Source organism: Camelina sativa, chromosome 5 (assembly GCF_000633955.1).
Source record: "Camelina sativa cultivar DH55 chromosome 5, Cs, whole genome shotgun sequence".
In the NCBI taxonomy this organism is placed as follows: Eukaryota; Viridiplantae; Streptophyta; class Magnoliopsida; order Brassicales; family Brassicaceae; genus Camelina; species Camelina sativa.
The window spans coordinates 8,280,244-8,290,351 of NC_025689.1; the positions used below are offsets into that span (position 1 = coordinate 8,280,244).

Sequence of the window (10,108 nt, forward strand, 5' to 3'; positions counted from 1 at the left end):
TTGTTAGAATAGCAATAGAATCATAACCGGAATTATAGATTAAATTTTATAGGATTTTTTTCTTGTTCCATAAAGAATGGTTTACCAACATTGTTTTACATTAACTAATATAAGTATTAATAATTAACTGCACTAAGTATTGGTTTTCTTGTTACAATAACTGTACTAATTATTAATACAGTTCTCTTTCGAAAAATATTAATCGCAATTAACTTCTTTTGTAATTCACGAGAGCATCTTGGACTCTTGGTACATTGAATTACCACTTCAAATTAATTACACTAGTGGGAACATGGATCGACGGAGAAGTCTTCTAAGAATGGAGTTAAACTCTAACATACCTTTTCGACTCCACCATATATATATATATATATATATCTGATACATCTGGAGTTAAACTCATAAACACCCTTAAGCTTCAGATAAGAAACCAGGTTTGTAGAGCTCCTCCGTGTACCCTTTTTTTTCTGGTTAAACTCCGTGTACCCTTTGTTTATGTGTGTCTAATTTATATGAGACTAACAACTGCATATTGTTGAGTTTGTTACTGTTGCTGAGACTGACAGTACTTGTACAAAATGTTTCAGAAGAGATGACGACTGATCATATGAATGTGAAAGGCGCGAGCAGAAAATGTTTCCATGGTTATTTAGCCAAAGGGATCAACTGGATTTGCTTCAAGCCAATCTTGAATTTGCATCTGCGAAGATTGAAGAAAACGTCCAGAAAGAATCTGATAAAGTGCCTTGGAGAGGGAAAAAGTGTCCTTGCTTGCAAACCAAGGAAGAAGCTTGGAGGAAAGCTCAAGGATATCAATTTGGATTGCGACGTAAATGTTGTAAGCACATGTGAATCCTTCGGTAAAGAGATAGCATCTTTTTACAAGGCATCTTTGGGGTTAGATGAATCCACTGTGATTGCGGCGTGGGATAAAGTTGACGATGGACCAAAGAAGAGAGGGCTCGAGGAAAAGTGGAAGAAGATCAAGGCAATGGATATGGAGCTTTGTTTGCAAAGGATCGAACTTGTGGCCGACGTAGCTAATGTGATTTACAAAGAATATGCATCCTCAGAGTTGGTGACATTTTGAGCTTTAGTGGTGGTTTGACTTTGCTCTTTAATGTTTTTTGTAACGTTTGCATTTTAGTTTTTGAAACTATAATCCTTTCTTTGAAGCGGACTGATGATATGTTCCCCTGATCTGATTTCTTAGAATAGAATCCGAAAAAACACACAATGCAAGAGTAGTAAAGTCACACCTTAGACTTATCTATATAGTATTTCACCCAAAAAAAAAATCCATTGAAAAGTCCTGCACAAATATTTCGTCAAGATCTTGGTGATATTTTAATTCAACATCAATAAAAGTTGGGTTGTTCTGTTAGATAAAATGACACAATGGTAATGTTTACTAGAAGGTAATCCTTGAGTTTATAAGTTGGCTATTGTATTAGATAAAATTTCAAGCCTTATGATCTTTTGAGATAATGTATATGTATTGAACTCTTTATAATTCAATATAAAATTTCTCTAGTTGAAAAAGATAATGGCAGTTACTTACATTATTATAATTATTAAAAACTTCTTAAGTGATCACATTTTATTCTTATATTCAATATTTCGTTGATAGCTTTTATGTAATATATTTTTTGGTCATATATACGTCACTCGTATAAGTCAAGTAGAGAGACATCCATTTGAGCCCATGCTCCATTGCTCCTTCGTTGCGGATATGACAAACAAAACAACTTCCTAACAGAATTTATTACAAAAATATGTAAAGTACACGCCAAAAGAAAAAAAAAAGTGTACTACTCTCATCCTTTAACATAAACTATTCTATCTTAGACACGAAATTATAGACTACGACGATGTTAAAAAAAAACAAAAGGGAAGTCATATAAGGTGTACGTAAAATCGACATGGAATGATAACAAAAAAAAAAGAAGGTAAACTACAAAATGTATGGGGTAAATAGCTTATTTGTTGAAATTTTGTTTCTTGGAAAAGATCATTAATTCGTGTCCCGATAGTATGACAAAATCGTTTGTAATTTTCTTTAGCTCTTTTGGCTTTGGTTCGGAAGAGGCGAAGAGCCATGCATGGAAGAAATCTATAGTTTGGTAATAAAAGAAGAAATACTATCAATAATGGAAAGTATCTTATCTATTTTAATTTTAAGATATATACATATGTCATTGTTTCTATTTATCTATAGTTTTCTATTTTTTAATTGGAAAACAAAATCCATTATATTGTGGAACTTGCTCAGAGCACAAGCAAAAGGGAGGACTCCAAGTGGGTGAAAGAAGATTCCGTCTTCATCTAGAAACTAAAAAGCGGAGGGAAAGGTTTCCGTCGTCATTATCAGTTTTTTTGTTTAACCACTTGAGCAAGAGGTTTCCACTTCTGATTTATAGAAATAAATCCACAAATGAACCCAAAATACAAATAAGGAAGTTAACAAATATTATATACATATAGGGAAGCTTTTTCTTCCAAATATCACGGCGCAAGTAATGCAAAGTATTAACATCACCCCAAATGGATTCAAGTCAACTTGCATTTGCTTTAATACGATTGGATCTCATTGTTCAATCCTAAATCTATAAATACGCCTCCTTCTATCCTCACTTCATCACCACACTACAACACCATTAATCATAAGCCCGAAATAAAAACAATTCTTTCCTCTATTCCCCAAAACCAAAATGGCATCAATGATCATGTTCTTGGTCACTGTTTTGACCATTCTTTTCACGAGTTTCAGAATCTCTCAAGCTACGTCTCGTACTGTCACCTTTCAAGCTACGTCGTTGGTTGATAAACATGAGCGATGGATGGCTCGATTTGCTCGTGTATACCGTGATGACCTCGAGAAACAGATGAGACGCGATGTGTTTAAGAAGAACGTGAAGTTCATTGACGACTTCAACAAAAAAGGGAACAAAAGCTACAAGCTTGGTGTCAATGAATTCGCGGATTGGACCAACGAAGAGTTTCTAGCTATACATACCGGACTAAATGACCTAACTGAAGTTTCCCCATCCAGGGTAGTCGACAAAACCATGTCGTCTAGGTCTTGGAACGTCAGTGACATGGTAGTCGAGAGCAAGGACTGGAGAGCTGAAGGAGCTGTCACTCCTGTCAAATACCAAGGCCAATGCGGTAATGCATTTTTTCCAGACTAATACACTACCAACTGTTATCTATCACACTATACTAACATATCTACTTACGTCTGATTGTTTCAAACGATATATTTGCATTTGCATATTTACGTAATCAGATATTTTCTGTTGAGTTTTGAAAACTTTATACTTTATCAAACATCATTTGGAAATTTTAAACATAAAGTGCAAAATGCAAACGTAAGATTTTTTTCTTATCAAGTTAATTTACTTTTTTTAGTTTAAGAATTTTCAAAATATGGTTAAAATGTTTGCTTTTTGTTTCTTTTGAGTAAGCATAATAATTTAATTAACATGTATAATATCTAGAAACAAGTGCAATCCAAAGAAGAAAACTTGATTTCCAAGTTAGTTGTAGGATTATAGTAAATTAGTAACTAGGGTTTATTGCTGAATTTTATGTTGTCTTGTATAATTTATCTTATGAGAGCATCCAACTTATCAACTGTACATATGTACAGGATGTTGCTGGGCGTTTTCGGCTGTAGCAGCAGTGGAAGGTGTGACTAAGATCGCCGGCGGGAACCTTGTATCTCTGTCCGAACAACAGCTTCTAGACTGCGACAGAGAGTTTGACCGAGGCTGCGACGGTGGGATAATGTCGGACGCTTTCAACTATATAATCCAAAACCGAGGCATCGCTGCGGAGAACGACTACTCTTATCAAGGATCAGATGGGAGTTGTCAGTCCAATGCAAGACCCGCTGCAACGATCAGCGGATTCCAATCAGTTCCTAGCAACAACGAGCAGGCCTTACTCGAGGCCGTATCGAGGCAACCAGTCTCTGTTTCGATGGACGCGAATGGGGATGGGTTCATGCATTACTCTGGAGGAATATACGACGGGCCTTGTGAGACTAGCTCGAATCACGCGGTTACCTTTGTTGGGTATGGAACAAGCGAGGACGGAACTAAGTACTGGCTGGCTAAGAACTCTTGGGGTGAAACTTGGGGAGAAAAAGGCTACATTAGGATCCGAAGAGACGTTGCTTGGCCTCAAGGCATGTGTGGTGTAGCACAGTATGCTTTTTACCCGGTTGCGTAAGTGAATTTTGTTTTATATATTTTATACATCGGCTACAATTCAAATGGAAAGTATAACAAAGGGGTATATTATATAGTTCCCTGATTATTAAATTTTGGTTGAGGTGCGGTTTGAGTCCACATCGCATCTTAATTTTGTGCCACATATTTGTATTGTTTGTTAAATGTTAAAATTTGTATTGTTCTGCTTACGTCTTCTTGCATGGCGTTAATGTAACTTGTAAGACATGTATTTTATTCGAAGGAAAGAGGACATTATATATGTATTAGAATTTCATCTTCCTATCATTCTTGGATGGGAATGTTAATAATTAATTAAAAAGAAATAATAATTTTGTCAGTATAATACTATATAACAATAACAATGACCAACATATATTTAATTTGATTAAAATCAGTTACAAATTAATTTTGACCGATTTCACATGCAGGAAAGTTACACAAAAAATTACAAACCAACATATTTAGTATAAAATCAGTCCAAATGTTATAATTCGTCTAATTTTGTTTAATATATATATATATATACCTTTTTTTGGCAAATCATATGATTCATATTTTCACTATTATAAATCAACATCTATACATACATTTTTCAAGTACAATTATGAAATAAATCCTAAACTTGCCACTTATTTACAAAACTGCCATTGAATTAATTTTTAAAACTAAAAATCGGATTGAGTTTGAAAATTATATATTATTAACAGATCATGATCCAAGCCCTTTTCATTTATACATCTTGCAATTAAGACATCAGACCAATATTTTTGGGCCCGAACGAGCCCAATATTTTTTTCTTTTTTTCCATTGAATTGTTTTTAGAAGCTAATATATTACTAATATTAAAATTTTCAAACAATACTAATAAGAATCAATTGATGTGTTACATAATAAGAATCAATTAATCGACTTGCACAACTCTAAATACAAAAATCTTACATAATATAGGAATAAAACAACAAATAATACAAATTCAAATTATATTATAGTCATATATTTTAAATTTATAATATATTATGTAATACTATTATCTTTACACTGTAAATGAAATAGAAAAATTAAAAAATAGTTTATTTGTTGACTAAATAAAATTTAATGAACATTAAGGATATATATAATAAACCACACCATATAGTAAATCGAAATTATACACTACATAATTATAGTTAATTCAACAAATACAAAAAATATTATTTACATATATATATATGTAATATAATCAATAAAGATTTTTTGTTTAGTTTTTAAACGACAATATATCTCCGCGGTGTACCGCGGGTGAATATCTAGTTTAGTTACATTTTTGATAATGTGTGTTTTATTGCTTTAATTCGTTAAAGTTTCATAATCTAATCATTATAATTCATTTTGGTCCAAAAAATAAGAAAATAATTATATTTATTTTCGTCTGATACATACGAATAATTTTTAATGTAAAAATCAAAAATGTGATATAGTACTCCACCCTTACATGTGACATATTTCTCTATCCTTACATGTGAGTATACCCCTGTGAAAATATTCCTAAATTTCTCACTATTTTAAAAACACTAATCAACAAAACACGATGAATTGGCTTATATAGCCAAGGTTACCTGTCTATAGTGCTGTCTGTGATCATATGTTATAAACAATTTTTTTTTCTTGAAAATTATATACACACTTGGTTTAAAAAATAGAAATGAACAAATGGCGTAGAAGCATGTGAAAATTGATTGGAAATGATTTAAGATGTCCCTTGTGACAAGTATAGCAACAGAATGTCCCACTAACACCATTGATTCATTCACGGGAGCCCCACGAAAACACACCTAAAATGATAATGTGGATGACTTGAAGGATACTTTTTTTGCTTTCAATATAGCCATTGCCAGAATTAGTGTGACATCAAAGTGTGGCAATAATCACTACTAATATATACCCAACTAAGTTCTTATTTTCCTTCTTTATCATGATCTCTATCATTTGGTAGGCGGTTAACAGCTCGATTGTTGACGTTACAGGTCACATAAGCTGCATATTCCCAAGAAAGTTCAATTTTATTTTCTTTGCATTTTCAGATCTTTTTCAGTCTTTTAAATATTCCCTCAATTTCAAAATATAAGATGTTTTGGGTGAAAACACGCAAATTAAGAAATAACCACTTTGAAAAAGTTTAATGACTGCATAAAATAAATAATAAAAAAATATAAAAATAATCTAAAAGTTACCTAGAAAGTTGAAAACATCATATATTATGAAACAAAGAAAAACCTCTAAAACATCTTATATTATGAAACAGAAGGAGTATAAGATATAATGTGTTTTCGAATATATTTCTTCGATTTGTTTTGAAGTTACTATTTTTGTTATATAATTAGTTGTTGTGACCATCACAAGCAGAAAAGATCCACAAGTAAACTGCATGATTTGTATGTGAAATTTAATTCCTTATGCATTCGAACTCTTCAAGCTGAAATTTTTTTGTTAAAAGGCTTTCAATTTATAAACATATATGCCCAATGGGCTATTTTCGGAATATATCCATACAATTATCCCTTTAGGACCCAGTCCAATTACATCAAACCAAACCAGATAACCAAAACCAAAATTGACCCGGGTATAAATCAATCTAAACCGGTAGCTAACCAGTATAAACCAGAACCCTAATCTGCAATGGAGAACCCTATCGCAGCCGTCTTCCCACGAAGCTGTGGATACTCACCGGACCAGGACCACCGGCAAGCCAGGAAGACGGGAGTCAAACGGAGAAGGTGACACATGACTATCAGAGCATACTTATTGCACATACCTCCACTTGGGTGTCAAGGAAAATAATTAATAATATTATAATTGAATTAAATTATTTTATTATTTTTTAATTTATACAACCAATCATATGAAAACATGTGGCAGATTCAGTGTCTATATGTATCTGGGCAGAGACACTATTTTCTTCTCTCTCCACCTTTTTGTCAATTTTTTATTTTATTTTTTGTTCTCACCCTTGGTCGAGTATGTGCAATAATCTTGCTCTCACCATCCCGCCACCGTAGAGTTGTGAAGAGAAGGAAGAAGAGACCGATCTATCAATCCGGAAGCCATAGTTCAGTCTGATAGAGATAGAGCAGTAGGGAGTAGATCTAAAAAGCCATCGACGGTGGCTTAGCCTTGCCTTTCCGGTGGTAGACCTCCCTCGTCAAACCACCAGCTGTGACAAAACCTCCTGCGTCTCCAGCCGTTCAGATCTAACCGCCGTATCTTTCTCATTCCTCACCGAGAACTTCCTTCTTCTAACCGCATAGCCACGCCGCCGGTAGAGCTCTTACCATAACTGTCATGCGGAAGCTTCTCCTCGCCACAAACTCCCATGATTTCGATCTGATGACCTCGCCGGTAGGTGCAATGGACTGCGGATGAAGCGTCATGGACCAGTAGTTCCTCTTCAACGCCGGAATCGCCGGAGGAACCCTTCACTCGGTGCACGGAGTCGTGATCAGAAGAAGAGAAAGAAGGAGAGAGGAGAGAGCCGTGAGTAGATCTCACACGCTCACCTCTCTACGAAAAAGTCTTCAAGCTGAAATTACATTTTGACTTTTACATCTTCTTGAGTTTTCGTTCGTTAGACACTCATTTGGTTCATGATNCCTCCTGCGTCTCCAGCCGTTCAGATCTAACCGCCGTATCTTTCTCATTCCTCACCGAGAACTTCCTTCTTCTAACCGCATAGCCACGCCGCCGGTAGAGCTCTTACCATAACTGTCATGCGGAAGCTTCTCCTCGCCACAAACTCCCATGATTTCGATCTGATGACCTCGCCGGTAGGTGCAATGGACTGCGGATGAAGCGTCATGGACCAGTAGTTCCTCTTCAACGCCGGAATCGCCGGAGGAACCCTTCACTCGGTGCACGGAGTCGTGATCAGAAGAAGAGAAAGAAGGAGAGAGGAGAGAGCCGTGAGTAGATCTCACACGCTCACCTCTCTACGAAAAAGTCTTCAAGCTGAAATTACATTTTGACTTTTACATCTTCTTGAGTTTTCGTTCGTTAGACACTCATTTGGTTCATGATCAACTCTAGTCATACATGGAATAATTATGTCACAAACTGTTTTAGCAATGAGTTTTTTCTTACTACGTTTCATCGTTACATGTGTGTGTTTACTGCCTGCAGTCCTGCATTTTTGTTTATCTTTTAATGATAAGAAACCCCTCCATTTTGACCAAAATCACTTAAGTGGAACACCTCTCAACAGAATGCGCGTTTTCTCGTTGTAATTCCGTTTAAGAATTTAAACGTCATGCATGTACACATATATAGGATATATAGAATATATGCGGACTTTACGGGTTTCGGGTCAGGCCAGGCTGCGCCAGCCCGATTGACATCCCTACGTATGAAGATTGAAGATATAAAACATTTTTTATGAATCTTTGACCCAAATAATTTCAACATTTTTTTTCTTTTTTTGGGGGAAACAATGGAAAACAATTTGCAAGGGTACGTAAACCGAAATAATCCCGTCTTGTTTCCCATTGTCAACGCACAAAAAGCCCGATCTAATAGTACCATAAAAGCCACAAACCAATCAGTGTTATATGAACCATGTAAAGAACAACTATATATACTTATCTAAGTATAAATCATGATATTGACTGAATATATATGGTAGGAAAATCATTCGTGGACAAATTCTAGCAGACACAATACACAACTGGTTTAAATTTGGCTCACCAATGAGTAGCTAAATTTACGGGTGTACAGCCTAAATATTCGTAATTTTAATTATTAAGAGGATGCATTCAATTTGACATTTTAAGTGATTTGTGTAAAATTTACAAATAATATATTATTTAATTATGGATTTTTAAAAATGTTTATTAAAATTCATTATTATCAAAGAGAGGATTTTAGAGTATTTGAGAGGATCTTCTAGTTAAAAATACAGAAATTTAAATCTAATGGTTTTAAATGGAATTTGAAAATTTTTTACAATAAATCATATCAACTTTCCTAAAATCATCAAATAAAATTTTATGAAAATTCAAATCACTTGGAATATTAGATTGAATATACCATTAATTTATATTGATAGATTATTATTAGTTATAAAAAAAAAAATCCATATAAGGCCAAGAGTATCTCACCCAAGAATCTCTTCACACTACTTTATCAATGTACAAATACATACACGTATAAGTATGTACGTGTGTATATATATAAACTCGAATCCATCAGATAGTCTATATTCAAAAAAAAAAAAAAAAAAAAAAAAAGAACCCACATTTTCCTCTTTGCAAGATGGGTTTCAAACTCATCTCTCTTTTCCTTCTTCTTCCACTTCTCATACTCACAATCTTGTCCGAAGCCGACCAGACCATGGCTTCCAACAAGAAACCGAATGTGAGTCAACGGAACAGAACGGCGTTGACTGCCGCTGCCGTGGGAGGAGGAGGAAAAGAGGTGATGAAAGGAAGGAAGCAGACAAGTGGTTGTAACTTGTTCCAAGGAAAATGGGTTTTCGATCCTTCTTACCCTTTCTACAATTATTCCACGTGTCCTTTCATCGACGGCGAGTTCGACTGTCTTAAGTTCGGTCGACCAGACAAACAGTTCCTCAAGTACTCTTGGCAGCCTGATTCATGCACCGTCCCAAGGTATGTAACATGAACGTCTAGCATACGTACATTTTAACATGAAGATGATTCTAACTAATGATGGTTATGTATGTATGTAAAATGTATAAAATGAAGGTTTGATGGGGCAGCGTTTCTAAGGAGATGGAGAGGGAAGCGAGTGATGTTCGTGGGTGACTCACTGAGTCTAAACATGTGGGAATCATTAGCATGTATGATATATTCGTCGGTTCCAGACACGAAGACCACTTTTCT

At 34.8% G+C, this 10,108-nt stretch overlaps 3 protein-coding genes across 3 annotated transcripts in view; all 3 read left to right on the forward strand.

Moving 5' to 3' along the window:
• Positions 593–1,090, forward strand: LOC104789004 (probable transcription factor At4g01260). The gene has a single exon (XM_019245238.1). The coding sequence runs from the start codon at positions 593–595 to the stop codon at positions 1,088–1,090; it is 498 nt and encodes a 165-aa protein (XP_019100783.1).
• Positions 2,643–4,426, forward strand: LOC104786154 (ervatamin-B-like). Its single transcript, XM_010511492.2, has 2 exons — positions 2,643–3,168; positions 3,653–4,426. Exons 1-2 carry the CDS (start codon positions 2,712–2,714, stop codon positions 4,234–4,236), a joined length of 1,041 nt encoding a protein of 346 aa, XP_010509794.1. The 5' UTR covers positions 2,643–2,711; the 3' UTR covers positions 4,237–4,426.
• LOC104786155 (protein trichome birefringence-like 37) overlaps positions 9,455–10,108 on the forward strand; it is a 4,761-nt gene continuing 4,107 nt past the window's right edge. The window contains exon 1 of the mRNA XM_010511494.2: positions 9,455–9,874. Coding sequence (XP_010509796.1) covers positions 9,519–9,874 — 356 coding nt within the window. The 5' untranslated portion in view covers positions 9,455–9,518. The remainder of the gene's footprint in view (positions 9,875–10,108) is intronic.

Coding starts and splice junctions, on each gene's coding strand:
- LOC104789004 (XM_019245238.1), top strand. CDS start 593: ATGACGACTGATCATATGAATGTGAAAGGCGCGAGCAGAAAATGTTTC.
- LOC104786154 (XM_010511492.2), top strand. CDS start 2,712: ATGGCATCAATGATCATGTTCTTGGTCACTGTTTTGACCATTCTTTTC. Junction 3,169..3,652: donor CAAATACCAAGGCCAATGCG/GTAATGCATTTT, acceptor ACATATGTACAG/GATGTTGCTGGGCGTTTTCG.